This window comes from Tasmannia lanceolata, unplaced genomic scaffold, assembly GCF_043159265.1.
Source record: "Tasmannia lanceolata isolate RefF3 unplaced genomic scaffold, GAP_Taslan_0.1 ptg000020l, whole genome shotgun sequence".
NCBI classification, from domain to species: domain Eukaryota; kingdom Viridiplantae; phylum Streptophyta; class Magnoliopsida; order Canellales; family Winteraceae; genus Tasmannia; species Tasmannia lanceolata.
The window spans coordinates 5,754,327-5,772,215 of record NW_027518697.1 but is presented as its reverse complement, the minus strand read 5'-3'; the positions used below and the strand labels follow the sequence as shown (position 1 = coordinate 5,772,215).

At 38.7% G+C, this 17,889-nt stretch overlaps 2 protein-coding genes across 4 annotated transcripts in view; both read left to right on the top strand.

The window, feature by feature from the left end:
* The first annotated feature begins 51 nt into the window (after window positions 1-51).
* Window positions 52-5,008, top strand: LOC143854490 (iron-sulfur cluster assembly protein 1-like). The gene is made up of 3 exons (XM_077364491.1): window positions 52-413; window positions 2,570-2,624; window positions 4,569-5,008. Exons 1-3 carry the CDS (start codon window positions 122-124, stop codon window positions 4,729-4,731), a joined length of 510 nt encoding a protein of 169 aa, XP_077220606.1. The 5' UTR covers window positions 52-121; the 3' UTR covers window positions 4,732-5,008.
* Window positions 5,009-7,071: 2,063 nt separating this feature from the next.
* The window catches only part of LOC143855194 (pantothenate kinase 2-like), a 50,685-nt gene continuing 39,867 nt past the window's right edge, over window positions 7,072-17,889 (top strand). Inside the window, exons 1-3 of one of the 3 annotated variants that reach the window (XM_077365416.1) lie at window positions 7,072-7,232; window positions 8,076-8,348; window positions 10,404-10,622. In XM_077365416.1, the coding sequence (XP_077221531.1) occupies window positions 8,105-8,348; window positions 10,404-10,622 (463 nt within the window). In that variant the 5' untranslated portion in view covers window positions 7,072-7,232; window positions 8,076-8,104. Of the gene's footprint in view, window positions 7,233-8,039; window positions 8,349-10,403; window positions 10,623-17,889 lie in introns of all 3 variants that reach the window. The other 2 variants (XM_077365415.1, XM_077365417.1) reach the window with 2 other exon arrangements.

Here is a 17,889-nt window from a genome sequence, read left to right as displayed (position 1 = left end):
GGACACGCGTCAGATAATTCCCCAAACCGACTTTCGAAAAACCCTCGATGAAAAAACCCTCAAACCCCCACTATTTAATCACCAGGCAAAACGATCAAAAGGTGTAAAAAACAGAATAGAGATGTTGAGTGTTTGTGGAAGGAAATTTCTAGGGTTAGGGCATCAACGCCCAAACCCTAGCGCTCTAATCGTACGTTTCTACCATGAGCGAGTGGTGGATCACTACAACAATCCTCGGAACGTTGGATCATTCGACAAGAACGATCCGACGGTCGGGACTGGCCTCGTCGGAGCTCCGGCCTGCGGTGATGTCATGAAGCTACAAATTAAGGTCGACGAAAAGTCCGGCAAGATTGTTGATGCATGCTTCAAGACCTTCGGGTGCGGATCTGCGATTGCCTCCTCTTCTGTAGGTGTGTAATCTACGAATTTATGATTCGTGTTCTTTAAATTTCTTTTTTTTTTGAAGGATTTTCACAATCTGTAATTTCATGATTGGCTTCAAGGAATTCTTCTAGGGTTCTATGTTTAATTGTTTCTTTGAGAGTTTTGGTGTTTTTTTTTATTGTTTTAGTTTTTAGGGTTATTTTTGGCTTGATGGATGGATATGTTCGTTTCTTGAATTTCCTTACTTTTTATTTGCTTTCGACGATATGTTTTATCATTGTAATGCGTGCCTAATTGGCCATGACACAAATAAAGAAAGAAAGAAAGAAAAAAATTTCGGTCCGAAATTTCGGATTTCGATTAAAATTCAGAGCCAAGGCTACGGTCAAAGACACCCATTTGCCGCTGTACAGACACCCTTTCTTTAAACTACTCTTGATTGAAGAAAGGGTTGCGAGGGGACAAAACTGGGAAGCTAATAAGGCGGTGGGTATCCGGCTAGTTTAAGAAAAGATCGCGAGTAGAAAAAATCCTGGATTTTTGGATCATGCTCCGGAGGATCTCCTCCTTTAGATGCCGGATTTCCAAATCTAGCATATCATGGAGGAGTTGGAAAAGTATTCGGCTTAGGCGACATGTCTAAAAGTACAAACCGAATGACTATCTAGATGGTGATGACAAGTATGTTTTGATGAATGCCATACCTCCCCTCCCGATTTGCAGAAATGGGAGCTGGATCTCAAGAAATTAAGGATCCTGTTGAGGTTTCTAAAGGCTTTAGTAGGGTTTGTTGCTAGGAGAAGACAATCCTTCTAAGGGTTATGAAAAGGAATTGAGTCTTTGGTTTGGCCCCTGGGGTGGTATAAGGTCTGCCCATAGCTCGGTGCAGGAAGAAAGGGTCTTGACTCCTATTGTGTTTGTTCGACTTTTTGACCCGGGGTATGTCCTGTCCAGCTTTGTCTGTTACTATGTAATGACAGGAGGGATTCCTGGTCCCCAATGTAATTTTTAGAAACGGAGAAGGAGAAGAGACATGTTGTTTCACTTGGAAGGGATTTATTGAAAGGATTGATTGTGGTGCAACGTTTTCGAAGAAAAGTGGTAGAAGAGAGGAAGGCGAAGCAATTTGTTTGGGAAGGAGTAATGTTTTTTAGAAGGTGTATGGGTTTTGGGATATTAATGAGGGTGTTTAAGACATTATTTGAATTGTTTTTTGGGAAGCAAATCTTTATTCCTGGTGCCACGTATTATTTGGAGAGAGAGAGAGAGAGAGGATTCTTGTGATATTAAATGCACACGCCTCTTTGGGAAGGTGTGCCATGTATTATTTGGAGAGAGAGAGAGAGAGAGAGAGAGAGAGAGAGAGAGAGAGAGAGAGAGAGAGAGAGAGATTAAATGCACACGCCTCTTTGGGAAGGTGTACCGATTTGTGGATACTAAATGTATTGCACGATTCGTGTGATAGCAGGGAAGCGTGGCATGGTGAATGCAAAAGGGCAGTTTCTATCTTAGAGTTGTTGTGTGTAATTAGGTTGTATTTATCAATAGCAAATGGGGTATTTTTAATCGTAAAACGGGGAAAATATAAAAAAGGGGAGTAAATACTTGCTAATATTCAGGGTACAGAAGAAGTGCCACGTGGCGCACTCACAGAGTTTAGGATTCCGTTTTACTTATATTATTAGATGTGATAGCGGGTACTAAAACGCACACCTTGGGTATGCATTAAACGTGTGATGGGTATTATGCTTAGATGGTACTGTGGCATCATTGACGAACAAGATACTCTAATTTGCTCTTTGATTTAGTGATAATAATGTTTTAGCATTTTTTCCTGAAAACACAGTTGCTATTCTGGCACATTGGCCATTTTGGTTAAGCTCCAGTTCAGTTTCTATCATTTTTCTAAAGTGTCTGATATGCAATGCCGATACATTATTCAGAACTCTGGTAAAATTTCACAAAATGTGTATTTTTGATAGGCTTATATGACCTTAAATTCATGTTGTGGTACTAATGGAAACAAGGTCTTCTATGCATGAGACATACCATGCCTTTTCATTTTCTCTTGTATATGGATTTGGATTTATTATGTTCAGTTTCCGATGGTTCCTTGTGAATTGGCAATATGTATACTATGGTGAAGAAAACTGATTCCTGGTGCCTAAATTATTATTTTCAGCTACTGAGTGGGTGAAGGGAAAGCAAATGGAGGAAGTGGTATCCATCAAGAATGTGTGAGTTGCCTTTTTTAACTTCATTTTCTTTATATGATAAGCATGCTAGCTCTGTTTTGACATGTTTTATGTATTTTTGCCCTTATTATTGAGTTAATTTTCCTGAGCTATCATATATATATTGAATCTGTTTTTTTTTTTTTGAGAAGACCATATGTTGAAATCATTATTTTATTAGATTGCTTCATCAGTAACTGAAGAAATAGTTGTATGTGTAAGGCTGTAATTTGTTAAAGCTAATTTTTCATTTAAGGAGAGTGCTACTTTTCATTAAAAATTAGTTGCTCCATGAAATAATAGTGACAATATTGAAAATTGGAAATATTGTCAATTCATATATTGGAAATTGGATGCAGTTTTGCATGATAGGTACTTGATGGGAAGATTTAATTATCTCTTCATTCGATACTGAATTTGAATGATGTCTCTTCTTCTCTTGTTCAATTTTTCAGTTCCCCTCAACATCTTATTTGTGCACCACTGGAAAGGTGTGTAGGTTCATCATACTGAAGCCTCTGGTGTCTTTAGTACCTCCAGTCAAACTTTATTGTCTGGGTGTTAGAGGAGAGGGTTGTCATAAGTCCCTTTTTCTTGCTATAATAGGAATCTCCTGAAGATGCCTAAACGTTGGCCAATTTATGAGCTGGTATCTTTCTTCTTTGTCCATAAAATGTTATTGGTGTTACAATAAAATGTAGGTTTCAGCAAGAATCAGATCGCCTATAAATTGCTTCTTTATAGATTCTTAGATGCAGGGCAATCCTTCCCAGTACATAGCAATAGAGCAACTTGCATGATATTGATTTCAAAAATATTGAGAGCCAAAGATATATTGTAAATCTTGTCAAATATATTAGGGAGATGAAAGGGAGAGCTCTGACCCACTTTCACTCTTGCATATCTAGGTTCTAAGGTTGTCCCAATGGAACCTCTGATTTTGACCATCATTAAAAAAAAAAAAAAAACCTATGATTTTCACCTTCATCTCAGTATTGCCTTGCAACTCCCAAGGTTATACAATCCTAGAGTTTCCCCTGATTTCTGCTGTTATAAAACCACTACGGTTACACATTTGTTTATTGACTAGTGATTCAATGAGAATTGCTCTCTGCACCATGCATCCTTAACTTGGTTTGAGTTCTGTTATGGTTTAGCTTTATATGCCACCGTAAAACACAACTATGCTACACACCCTCAAGCAAATAAATCCTTCTTAAATTCCTTTTCCTTTTCCAACTCCCAATATCTGTTTTAATTGCCATTCTTTTCTCAAGTCCCATCTGAAGTGGATTAATCAATCTGCTATGCTGAAACATTATCAAACTGTCTCATGTGATGCTCAGTGATCACTTACCACTCATCTTTGGCTCAATTTCGTGTAGCTGTAATTTAATTTATTTTAGTTTATTGAGCAACTGAGAAACTAGTTTATTGAAAGAAAAAATGATCCATGCAGACGAACCCAGGATTAGACTTAGTCAATTTGAGCCGGGTAGACTCTTTCACCTTCATGAAAATTTTCTAAAGGATTCATTAGCCGACCCCAACTAGTTTGGGGGCAAAGGCTTAGTCGAGTTTAGTTTATTGAGCGACTGAGCAATAGTGTAGGAGTATGCTGCCTTAGTATCATATCTTATGCCCTGTTTGGATTCCAAGAAAAAAACGTTTCTGTTGGAAAATATTTTCTTTCCACGATTTAGAGGGAAATGATGTGATTATGGTTAATTTAGAGTGATAATCATCATAAATTGAAGGTCACTGTAAGTAAAGATTGAATTGGATTGGTTCCAATTTTCTTTTTGGGTGAGTAAAAAAAGCAGCACATTTTAGAAATATTTTTCCTCTCCAGACTTTTCCACAAAATTCTTGTAATCCAAACATGTTAGTTCTTAGTTATTGTTCATTTTCTTCTTTTCTCATGCACATTTTTTCTTAATATTGCAGAGAGATTGCAAAACATCTTTCACTCCCTCCGGTGAAGCTTCACTGTAGTATGCTTGCAGAGGATGCGATCAAGGCAGCTGTCAAAGACTACGAAGCAAAGAAGGCAAGGTTGGGAGGGGGAATTGTCGAGTCCCCACCAGTTGAGAAAGCTGCTGAGGCTTAAACATGTATGTAAAATCTGTTTACAAAGGATTATATGTTGCTGAGGTTTAACATGTTAGTCCATTGTTTATCTTGGCCTCTGATATTTATAGTTTGTAATATGTAAAAATGTTATGAGGTAGCTGGTGAAAACATTGTTTAAGAGTTTCAACTTTTGGTCTCGTAAGACTTCTTATCCTATCTTGGCCTCTGATATTTAAAGTTTGTAATATGTAAAAATTATTATGAGCTAGCTGGTAAAAACATTGTTTAAGAGTTTCATCTTTTCGTTTTGTGGACTTTGATCCCTACACTGTTTTTTAGATTTTTGTTTTTGTTTATACTGACTATCTTGGCCCTCGGTCTTTGGCCCACATTTTTTTTTTTTTTGAAAATTAATGACCCACGTTCTTCTTTTGAATACATTTATCGATTCCATTAAAAAAAATGTTTCATCTTTCTAACATTTTGGATCATTTGCCTAATTCTATTGCCTGAACCATCTTGGTCGTGGGCCTTCTTTCTTTTGTTCAATTTAATATTCCACCATCTAAAACAAAAAAGGAATAAGGTTGTGCGGTCGAGCTTAGGTGCGGTCGAGGGCCCGAACACATGGGTCCCACATCTTTTGTGCTGATCAAAACCATTCATTTGCAAGGCCCCATCATAGATAGGGTGTAAAAAAATCAGGTCCATTGGATCATCCTAACCCTTCCAAAAGTGGAGGGCAAAAATGGGCATATTTGTGGCAAACGGTGTCTGTTCATTTTGCTTCATTTTGCCCTCCACTTTTGGATGGGTTAGGATGATCCGATGGAGCTGATTTTTTGTACATACCCCATCCATGTAGGGCCTTTCAAATGAATGCTTTGGATCATCCTAACAAAGTGGGCCCACATGAGTTTGGGGCCCTCGACCGCACCTAAGTTTGGTGCGGTCGACCGCAAGCTCCTTTTCCTCAAAACAAAAACATTTTTGCCCAAATGGTGATGTTGATATACATGTTATTATATCAACAGGTTACTCTTCATAGAAATGATATAAGCTCGTCATTTGTGATGTGGTGGCAATAACTGATTTGAGGCTGAGACCTAAGAGGATTGAGTTAGAGGGCTCTAAAAAAAAATAATCCTAACTTTTATGCTCTATTCCTTTTTCCCCTTCCATGGTTGCCACTTGCCAAACATGGCCTTAGTTGTCCCCACCTTAGATAGACCGTGACTGAAAAGATATTCTCGAGAAGATGATCCTTGCCACTTAATATGTTAGACTACACAAAAGATACATTTATCCTCTGCAACGTGCGGTCTGGAACATTGAAGATCAAATATGGGCCTTAGTTTACTCTGATCAACTTGGAAAAGTGGAAATCACTTCGAGGTAAACCACTATAGAGGAAAGTACTTCCCATAAAGTGGTTTACCCAGAAATTTCTTTCTCACTCCACTGTAACAGACCATTGGATTGCGTTCCTATTGCCTGAATCAGGTGTTGGAATCGACATCCTATTCCAATTCCGGCATTTGGTTCAAAAATAAATTAACGGAATCAGGTCAGAATTGTAGGGGAAAAGGCTGAAATCTGTTTCTGCCCCAAGAGGTTGTATTCTGATTCTGCTTCCATCGGAATGAAATTTTTATTTAAAATTTTTGAATTATTTTTTTTCTATTCTGTTTACAGGTGAATCGGAATAGGATACCAATCTGATTCTGGCATGCCAAACGCAGCCTTGAAGTAAAAAATTTCTTAGTAGTTAATAGGTCAATGTTCGGCTTCTCCTTGACAACATTTAGCTCCGTGTAAGATTGTAAGACATTCAGGTGATGGCTTCAATGTTTGGTTCTTTTTTAACTTCATTTTTACCTTAAAAAAGGAAATATTCAATTCAAAAAGAAAAGAGGAAAAAGATAAAAAAAAAACAAGGACCTTGACAAGAGTCGAAGGCGCTAAGAGACCCTCCTGGCCCAACCCTAGACACTCTAAGATCCTTTTTCAAACCTGCTCCTGGGGGCGTTCGTAGTGTTTGAGGGGGTCGAAGACCAAGAAGTGAGTTATTTATACCAAGCATTCAAAAGTCACCTAAATTTAAGCCCCGTTTGTTTTGGCTTACGGAACTGATTTTGAGTCCAAAACTAATTATTGGACTCAAATTTACATTAAATTTGATTTAAAACATCAGTTTAGGTCTCAGAATCCAAAACAAACACAGCCTTAGTGGGATATTGAGTCCATTTTTCCAACTGATGGCGTGAGAAGTCCGCTAGAAAAACAAAAGCGAGTGCGGAGTGCCTGTTTTACTTGGGTAGGGCCCACAATTGGAGAAAACAAAAGCATATTCGCGCCACTGACCTTAGCATTCCTCTTTCATCTTCATATACAATGCCAAAAACCGGATTCTTTTCTGTTCTCCTCTTCCAAGTTGCAAACTAATGCACTTATCAAAATTCAACAGAAAAACATACCTCTTCTGTTAATGGGTTTTGGTTTTCCCACAAGAAAGACCTCTACTTAGTCTATCTTTTTGTAAGTTCATTAGAAACAAATGAAGTATCTATTTGTTGTATTGTAGGTTGACAGATCATCTGGGTCTTAATATTTACAAGATTTTATTGTTTCTTTTTCATCTTTGTTGGTTAAAGAAAAGAGAAAGGAAATCTGGGCTTATGATTTTTTTTAACTGATTAAACAAGCTAGAACGATTCCTTTAAAAGGTGAGTTTATTTGTTGCATATTTTGGTCCAGCAATAAATTCCATATGTACAAATCTAGATTGAAATTTATGATTTACAGTTTTATTATGTCTATTTTATTTTCTGGGCTCCTTTTCTCTTTTCTAATTTTTTTTTTTTATGTTTGTAGAAAATTGGGTTTTTATTGGCACTGCCTCTTGTTTATTTTTCAGTTCACTAATGGATTTTTTCTTGTAGTTCTCCTTATTGTTGTTAGTATTTTTTTTAAAAATTTTGTTGGGCCTTTTAGTTTTTGCCTTCTTTTTAAATAAAATTTGGTTACTGTGATATAGGACAATTCCTTTAAAAGGTGAGTTTGTTTGTTGCATATTTTGGTCGAGCAATAAATTCCATAAGTACAAATCGAGATTGAGATTTATGATTTTACAGTTTTATTGTCTCTTTTGTATATTTGGTTTTCTGGGTTCTTTTTTCTATTTTTTCCCTCTGTTTTAGCAGGGTAATGCTAATTAACGAGAAAATTGGGTGTTTATTGGCACTGCCTCTATTTATTTTTCATTTCCCTGTTGTTTTTTAAATTTTCTTTGGCCTTTTTAGTTATTATCTTTTTTTGAAATTTGATTTGGTTACTGTGATATAGGACAATCCGCCTAAAACGGTTACTGTTGGGGGTTAGATACTGGCAGGTGGGGAGAATTTGGGATAATGGCAGATCTAACAAAAGGGTCTGATACTCAAAACCTCAATAAAAAACAAGAGGAAGAGAAGGAGAAAGTGCAGAATAATAGAGAAATGGCCCCAATTGGGAACCCAATTCATTGGTCAAGCTCTCGGCCACAGCTCGATCTCACCGGCGCCGCAATTCAAGGGAATTTCGAGGAAAGGAACCCAACAATTCTTTTGCCCAATCAGTCTGATGACATCTCTCATTTGGCTCTGGATATTGGAGGTTTGAGTTACAGATTTTGTGATTTTTTCTTGTTTTCTGTTCTTTTTCTTGATTTGCATTGACCTGCAGATTTTGTTGGTTATGTGCCCATATTGTGTTTTTCTAATTTTCGCTCTTGTTTTAGTTTTTGGGTTCTGTTTTCGTGTGGTTTTGATGTGATTTTATGGGTTTATGTGCGCTTTTAAAAGCATTTGCAGGATATTATGCCTCTCTCTCTCTCTCTTATAATTTTGGATTGTATTGATCATATGCCCTTTACCTGCCATATGCTCTTCTCGTTTTTCTTCTATTTGGTTTGATTTTTTCTGGATTCTGTTGGTTATGCTTTGTTTTCGGGGAATTGAATTACTTTCTCTGCTTGTCATGTCTGTTTTTCCATATTTCTTTCCTGGTTTTGCTTAGGCTCTGTTCGTTTAAGATTATAACAACCGATTGTGAGTGCCAAACCGATTATTGGATTCAAAATTATGTTTAAATTTGAGTCCAATAATCGGTTTGTGCTCACAATCTGTTGTCATAATAAATATGACTCCAATAATCGGTTCGGCACTCACAGTCAGTTGTTATATTTTTAAACGTATAGGGCCTTAGTAGTAGGCTTGCATTCTCAAGGCAATTATTTTTTATTTTTTTGATACATTTATGTTAAATTTATAGGTATAGAAGGTCTGCCATTGTTCATCTCAAGGTGATTTTTTTTCATCTAGCCCATTGTTAGTGTTGGGACTCTTCTATATTCTGAAATTTCTAAGTTGTGTTTGATTTACTTCACCTGTTTTCTGGATAATTGGTCTGCTTCTTCATTTTCAAGATGCCTTTGTTTTGAGATCGGGCCTTGAATGACTCCCAGTTTTTTCAGCCTTGTGTAGGGCTGTATTTTATCTGATTTGCAATTTCTTGGATGGATTTTTCAGTAATGGCTCAAGGATAGAAGTACTCATTTGTTTTACTTACGAGGTAGATATGATTCTTGGATGGATATAGATCCTTCGAATTGGTGTTTATGGTCCCTATTCAAAATTGATCTGATTTCTGAGATTTTTATTTTCTTATTCTCTTTTTTAAGGTGCTGTTAGTTATTGTCTGATATTCTGAATTACAATTTAAAAATGAGTTTTCTATTATATTGTCTCTGGTTTTGTTGAGATGAATTTGCCAATTCGGTCGATTGTTTGTGTTAAAGTATAAAAGATTAAATAACGCCATCTCCATCAGCTTAAGCTTTTGGAGTGATTGGTAGTTTCACATGGTATCAGAGCAAAAGGTCATGTGTTCAAACCTCATTGATAGCAAAAATACACATGCAATGGCCAAACCCAAAAGAGGGGACACATGTGCCACGTGTAGGCCAACCCTAGAAAGAGGGGCCACACATGAGGGGGAGTGTTAAAGTATACTCAACTCAACTCAACAAAGCCTTTGTCCCAAACTAGTTGGGGTCGGCTAAATGAATCCTTTAGAAAAATTTCATGAAGAAGGAATCTACCCGGCTCTAATCCTGGCTCTAATTGGGTTCTTCTACGTGGATCATTTTCTTCCATTCTATTCTATCCAAGGTCATGTTCTCTGATATGTTCCTAGCTATCAAGTCTTTCCTCACTGTTTCTACCCAAGTTGTTTTCGGTCTGCCCCTACCTCTTATTACTCCATCAATATGGCATGAGTCACCTCTTCTCACCGGAGCATCCAAAGTCCTAAGTTTGATATGTCCAAATCATCTTAAGCGGTGCGGGGAGTATTAAAGTATAAATGATTAAATAACTCCATATCCATCAGCTTAAGCTTTTGGAGTGATTGGTAGTTTCACAGTTTGAAATAAATGTCATACATTGTTCTCATTTTTGGGATGGAGTTTTCATCTAAATTTTGATAATCAGTTTAAAAATCATGAATTTTGGATGATAACTGGTAGGGCATTTGTTTTGGCTATCATTTTTCTTTTGTGTTTTGGCCTTTTGTCATTTGAAAATATTTATGAATTTTTATTTAGCCATTCTTAAGGTGCGTTTTATGATTTATCTCAGATTGCATGATACTTTTGTGTTGCTTTGATAGGATCCCTGATTAAGCTGGTCTATTTCTCACGACACGAGGATCATCCAGCTGATGATAAGTGGAAGAGGTCTATGGGGGAGAGGATGAGGATGAGATTTTCTAATGGTACAAGAAGGAAATATCCCATTCTTGGAGGGCGGCTACATTTTGTCAAATTTGAGACGAGGAAGCTAAATGACTGCTTGGATTTCATTGATTCCAAGCTGCTTCATCATAGTGGTACACGTACTTTTTTCTTATTCTCTAGAACTAACCTAAAATACAAGGGTCTTTCTAAGTAATAATTGTAGCTTTATAACCTCATAAGTAAATTGGGTCATGTTTCATGAGGGACAATTGGTATGCAGCTATTGTATTTTCAAATTGGTGGCTAATTGATTTGAGTTCTTTAGTTGAACAGATTATTTGACAAGCTTGCCAATCTGTTCCAGTATCTCTACAATAAATCGTCTGTTTGTCTGTTTTCCGCATGACAGAGGATTTCAGTTTCTCTTTCTTTCCCCCTTGTGTGCATGCATGCGCGCGCGTGTGCAGATGCGTGGGTGGGCAAGGGAGGGGAATTGTGTGTATCATCCCTGACTTTTATAAGCTTAAGTCCTTTCGATCAAGGTTTGAAAGGCCAAACCTGACCCATGGCTTTGGAAACCCCATTGAGTTTGCCCTGTGACATTTTGTTGACTTGGTTTTGTTGTAATCATGCTGGTTCTTATAAATTCATAAGTATTTGCAACATATTATGTTAAAAACTCATGGGTTTATATTATGACTAGTAGTGGCCAATGCAAGATGGCCTTGGAGATTTTCTGGGATTTCAGGCTCCTACTAAAACTTTCGGCACACCAAATTAATATTGTCTTGTTTAATTTTGCAATCCGATCTACAGTACAAAAAATTCTATCGTTGCCTAGGTCCAACCGCATCCTCCTCTCCCAGTTCCTACCGCATCATCCTCTCTCGCTGGAGAAGTTGGGCAGATTCATTTTCCTCTCAGGGTTTGTGTGTTCTGCTGGACCATCCGCCTGAATAAAATCTTGATGTGGATTATTTGTGTACTCTCCATCACTTGATTGTCGATCATTTCTCCTTTTGTGTGGCGAACGAAGAAACTATGAATTACATCTTTATCCATTGCTTCATCGCTGGCGAGGTCTGGTCTTTTCTTTTGAGCAAATTTGGGATTGCTTGGGTCTTTCCTTGTCACATTGCAGAGTTGCTTTAGCAATGGTCCTTTGCCCATTGGCCTGTTAGAGGACTATTATTTGGGACCTTGCTTTGGCTCCAACTATTTATATTATTTGGAAGGAGAGAAACAACAATGTTTGAGGGTATCTCGAAGAAGCTGTGGTCATTCTAGTAGCAGATTCTTCTCATGATTGTTAGTTGGCGGCTGCGATCCTTCCTGAGTTCAGTGGATTTTCTATTTCTATGCTTCGGAGATGGTAACTAGTTTGGGACAAAGGCTTAGTTGAGTTGAGTTGAGTATGCTTCGGAGATGCTAAGATGAGATTTGTCTTCGCAGAGCTCCGACGGATACTAGCTCCCAGATGGACACCCCTCTTGGTTTCCTAAACTTGAACTTGATGGGCTTAATCTTGAAAATCTTGATCTGACAGGTGTTGGGGGTTTACTTAGCAATGCTAACTGCGAGATCGAGTTGGCCTTTTTCAGTCCAATGGCGGTGCATGATTTCAACACGCCGGAGGTGCAAGCTCTCCTCATGATTATTCGTTTAATTGAGCACGATCTGCTGGGCATCCTTATAGTCGAAGGTGACTCGCTTGAAGTTATTAGATGGATGAAGGAGGGGGAGAGGCATCCCTTGTTGTTTGTGGATGTGATTGATGAGGTAAAGGATAAGGTGGAGGGGCACTTAGTAGTCTTTTCTGAGGCTGATGTTTTTTCTCATTCCAAAGTTGCTAGGTTAGAGTTAAATATGTTTGACTTCCGTCCACCTTCGGTCGTGTGTTTCCGTGTTTGTTTGTTTGTTTGTTTCTGTGTTCTCTTCTACTTGTATGGACTATCTCAGTCTTTCTCTTTTTCTTCTTGGTCTTCCTTTTTAATTAATGCATTTACGTTAAAAAAACAAAAGTAAAAGAATATGAATTTTCTTAACCATAACTTCTGGCTTTGTTGTAAAGTATTCGAAAGACTTTGAAAATATCTCTTCAAAAAGAGTTTGGAACAAAAAATTATAGTCCATGAGAACCATTATCTAGTTTTAATTAAAATGTTATTTTTTCATTGATCGCCTAATTGTGCATGGTTTTTTAAATCATTAATGAGTAACACCATAGCAACAGAAATTTCTGATGGATTTGGATGATCAAATTTATGTAAATATTTAAAATGGGACCTTGATGAAAGCATAGAAATAATGCTGCTCAGTTCTCACATGAATTTATTATTTCATTGATCTCAACTTAAGTAGAAGCAAAATAACAGAAATGGTGAAAGAAGGATATGAGTTTGTGATGATGGGTTTTATATGATCCGTATATATCCTTGTTTTTCGCTACATTCTTTCCGATTCAAAGAAAAAAGAAAGAAAGAAAACACCATTCAAAAAAAGTAGAAGCAAAAGAACAACACGCATCTGATTAGAAAATTACCCATCATCAGCCAATCCACTGTACTAGAGCCTCATCCATTCCATCTGTTCCTTCTCTTCGTTAAGTCTTGTGACTGCGAGACATTAACACCTTTATTTTCTTGAGAATGATCATGTACAAAACCTAGGTGCAGCTTTACCCCCACACCAAGAACATGTTTCATCCACGGGATAGAGGATTTCAATCTCTCTCTCTCTTTTATTCCTTGTGTGTGTCTGGGTGGGTGAAGGAGGGAACGGGAGGGGGGGAAGTGCTTGTATCGTTCTTGACATTTATAAGCTTAGGTCCTTCCGGTCAAGGTTTGAAAGGCCAAACTTGACTCGTGGCTCTGGAACCATTGAGTTTTCTTCAACGAAAAAAAAAAAAGTTTTCCTTGTGGCATTTTGTTGACTTGTTTCTCTTGTAATCATGTTGGCTCTTATAAATTCACAAGTATTTGCAACATATTGTTTTTGTAGTAGCTAATGCAAGATTTCCTTGAAGATTTTTTGGGATTTCAGGATCGAACCAAAGCTTTCAACATACCAAATTAACAGTGTCTTGTATAATTTTGCAATTCAAATAGAAGTACAAAAAAAATTCTATTATCGCCTAGTTCTTACTACATCCTCCTCTCCCGCCGGAGAAGTTTGGTAGATTCATGTTTCTCTTAGGGTTTGTAAGTTCTGTCGGACCATCTGAACCATCTGCCTGAATAAAAATCTTGACGTGGATTATTTGTGTAGTCTACGTCACTTGATTGTTGATCACTATGCCTTGTGTGTGGTGGGCGAAGAAGATGTGAATTACATGACATCTTTATCCATTTCTGCATCACCAACGAGGTTTGGGTTTTTTTTTTTTTTTGAGAAAATTTGGGATTGCTCGGGGCTTTTCTTGTCACATTGCAGAGTGGTTTGAGCAAGAATGATTCTTTGTCCATTGGTCGGTCAGAGATCGGATTCTCTGGGACCTTGCTTTGACGGGGACTATTTGGATTATTTGGAAGGAGAGAAACAATAGTCTTTAAGGGTATCTCGAAGAAGGTGTGGTCGATCCAAGAACAGATTCTTCTCACAATTGTCCAGTGGGCGGCGATCCTTCCTGAGTTTAGTGGATTTTCTGTTTCTTTGCTTTGGAGATGATGAGATGAGATTCGACTTTGCAGAGCTCCAGCGGATGGACCCTCCTTTTGGTTTCCTAAAATTGAACTGTGATGGGCCTTGTCTTGAGAATGTGGATCTGACAGGTGTTTGGGGTTTAGTTCACAATGATAACTGCGAGGTCAAGTTGACCGTTTATGGTCCTATTGGGGTGCATGGTTTCAACACGGCAGAAGTTCAAACTCCCCTCTCGATTATTAGTTTAATTGAGCGCGATCTGCTGGACACCCTTATAGTCGAGGATGACTTGCTTCATGTTATTAGATGGGTGAAGGAGGGGGAGAGGTATCCTTGGTGGTTCGTGGATGAGATTGATGAGGTAAGGGACAAGGTGGAGGGGCACTTCTTTTGGCATATTTGGCAGTTGACCAATTTTGAGGCTGATGCTCTTACTCGTTCTGTAGTTGATAGGTTAGAGTTAAATACGTTTGACTTCTTTCCACCTTGATGGCGGGGTCGTGTGTTTTTGTGTTTGGTTTTTTTTTTTTCTGCGTTCTCTTCCACTTCTTTGGACTATCTCGGTCTTCCTCTTTTTTCTTCTTGTATGAACCTTTTTGGTCTTCCTCTTTAGTTAATGCATTTTCCATTAAAAAAACAAGTACACGAATGTGAATTTTCTTAACCATAACTTCTGACCTAGGCTTTGTTCGAAAGTTCATGAGAGCCTTGATTTTGTATAATGTTTGAAAGAGTTGGAAAATGTCTCTTTGAATAGAGTTTGGAAAAAAACTATAGTTTATGAGAGTAATTGTATAGTTTTAATTACAAGATTATTTTCTCAACCAAAAATCCCCTAAACACCAGCCTACTTGTGCATGGTTTTTAAAATGATTAATGAGCAACACCATATCAACAAAAAATTCTGATGAATTTGGCTGATCAAATTTATGTAAAGATTTAAAATGGGACCTTGTTGACACTGTAGAAATAGCGCTACTCGTTTCTCACATGAATTTATTTTTTCATTGATCTCAACTTAAGTAGAAGCAAAATAGCAACAAGCATCTGATTTGAAAATTACCCAACATCAGCCATGTTAACCAAAAGTTTAGACAGAGAAAATAAATGAGTTAGGGTTATCTTTCCCTGACTTATATCTTTATACTAAAACATAAAGGAATGTACAAAGTCCTAAATGCCCTTAGGCAAGTTACATATTCCAACACTCCCCCCCAAGCTGGAATGTAGATATCATACATTCCTAGCTTGTTACATATATCACTCAATTTTGCTTTATTTAAGGACTTTGTAAACATATCAGCTAATTGGTCCCCTGACAGAGTAAACACAGTGCAAATCTCTCTTTTCTGGATTCTTTGACGGATAAAATGACAATCCACTTCAATATGCTTGGTGCGCTCATGGAAGACTGGATTGTTGGCAATGTATATTGCAGCTTTGTTGTCGCAATAAAGCTGCGAAGGAGAAGATGAAATGAAGCCAATTTCAGAAAGAAGTGAACGTAGCCAAATAAGTTCCGTGCTTGTCTGTGCCATTGCCCTGTATTCAGCCTCTGCACTAGACTTAGCTATAACATCCTGCTTCTTACTCTTCCATGAAACAAGATTGCCACTTACAAATGTACAATACCCAGTGGTGGACCGTCTATCTGCTGGGGATCCAGCCCAATCTGCATCAGAGAAGCCTTTAACTTTCCTATGGCCATGTCTTTTGAACATCAATCCCTTCCCTGGAGCCCCTTCCAAATACTTGAGAATCTGTGTCACCGCAGCCCAGTGAGAAGTACGTGGAGAGCTCATATGCTGACTGACAACTCCAACAACATATGAAATATCTGGCCGAGTAACCGTGAGATATATAAGTTTACCGACAAGCCTGCGATACCTGCCAGGATCCTCCAACAACTCTCCTTCTGGAACGAGTTTCACATTAGGATCCATGGGTGCAGAAGCTGGTTTAACTCCAAGATTGCTTGTTTCTTTTAGCAAGTCCAAGACATACTTTCTCTGTGATAGGAACAAGCCTCTAGAAGAACGAGCAACCTCTATCCCCAAGAAATACCTGAGCTGACCCAAATCCTTAGTAGAGAATTCATTTTGCAAGAAGGTTTTCAAACGTTGTATACCTTGTGAATTGCTCCTTGTGATGATTATGTCATCTACATAAACTATCAACAAAATACACCCAGCTGAAGAGTGATAACTGAAGACTGAGTGATCCACTGCGCATTGTTTCATGCCAAAGCGCATGACTGCCTCACTGAATCTCCCAAACCACACACGCGGAGATTGTTTGAGGTCATAGAGTGACTTGCGTAGGCGACACACGTAGGAGGAAGTCTCCCCCCTGAGCAACAAACCCTGGTGGTTGCTCCATATACACCCCCTCAGTCAGGTCGCCATGGAGGAAGGCTTTCTTCACATTCAGCTGATGAAGGGGCCAGCTATGATTAACAGTAAGAGACAGGAGCACACGGATAGAGGGAATTTTCGCAACTGGACTGAAGGTCTCAGTGTAGTTAACACCAAAAGTCTGAGTGTATCCTTTCGCGACTAACCGTGCTTTTAAGCATTTGACAGTACCATCAGGGAGGTATTTGATGGAGAAAACCTACTGACAACCAACAGGACGGGCACCAGCGGGTAGGGAAACCAGATCTCATGTATCATTACTATGAAGAGCGCCCATTTCTAGGTTCATAGCATCACGCCAGCCAGGATGGTCAAGAGCCTCGGCCACTGACTGTGGTAAAGACATAGAAGACAAGGAGGAAACAAAGCTCTGGAAGGTACTGGTGAGCTTATCATAAGAAACAAAATTCGAAATAGGATGTGCAGTGGAACGGGATCTCGTACGAGATGCAATAGGAGAATCAGAAACAATAGAGGAAGGCGGAAGAGAAGATACCTGAGAGTGGGAGAGAGGGATCATTGGCTCAGAAAATGATTGTGCGAGAGGAGGTAGAAGAGACCTATCTGTAACTTTGCGCCACTGATACTGCTGTGTAATTTTAGGTGGAGCTGGCTTCTCCAACGTGGCAGAAGAAGTAGAAGCTGCAGAAGCTGGCCGCACGAAAATAGGAGATGACGGAAGAGAAGCAGGTAGATCTGGTAAGGGAAGGGAGACCTTGGACTCGAGAGAAGGGGTGAAAGATGCCGCACCATGTTGGAAGAATGCCTCGGACTCAAAGAACGTAACATCGGCTGAGACAAACCAGGGACGCAGACGAGGGCTATAGCAACGATAGCCTTTCTGCGTACGGGAATACCCCAGAAAGACACAACGCTCAGACCGGGGATCGAGTTTGTCACGGCCAGGTCCAAGGTGATGAACAAAACAAACGCATCCAAATACACGAGGTGTCAGAGGAAACTGTTCCTTACCAGGAGATAAAATCTCGAAAGAAGAGGCGCCCTCTAAAACAGAGGAAGGAAGGCGATTTGCTAAGAAACACGCCGTGAGAAGGGCATCACTCCAGTATGCCTTAGGAACTCTCATCTGAAAAAGAAGAGTGCGACCTACTTCAAGCAAATAACGAAGTTTTCTCTCAGCAACACCATTCTGTTGAGAAGTGTACGCACATGAAGACTGATGTAAAATCCCATGTTGGGAGAGATACGATTGAAAGCCATTAGTATCAGAAAAATATTCTCTAGCATTGTCAGTACGAAGACATTTAATATTGCAATTATATTGATTCTTAATTTCAGAATGAAATGTGCGAAAAGCAAAGAACACGTCGGATCGACTCTTCAGTAAATATAACCAGGTCAT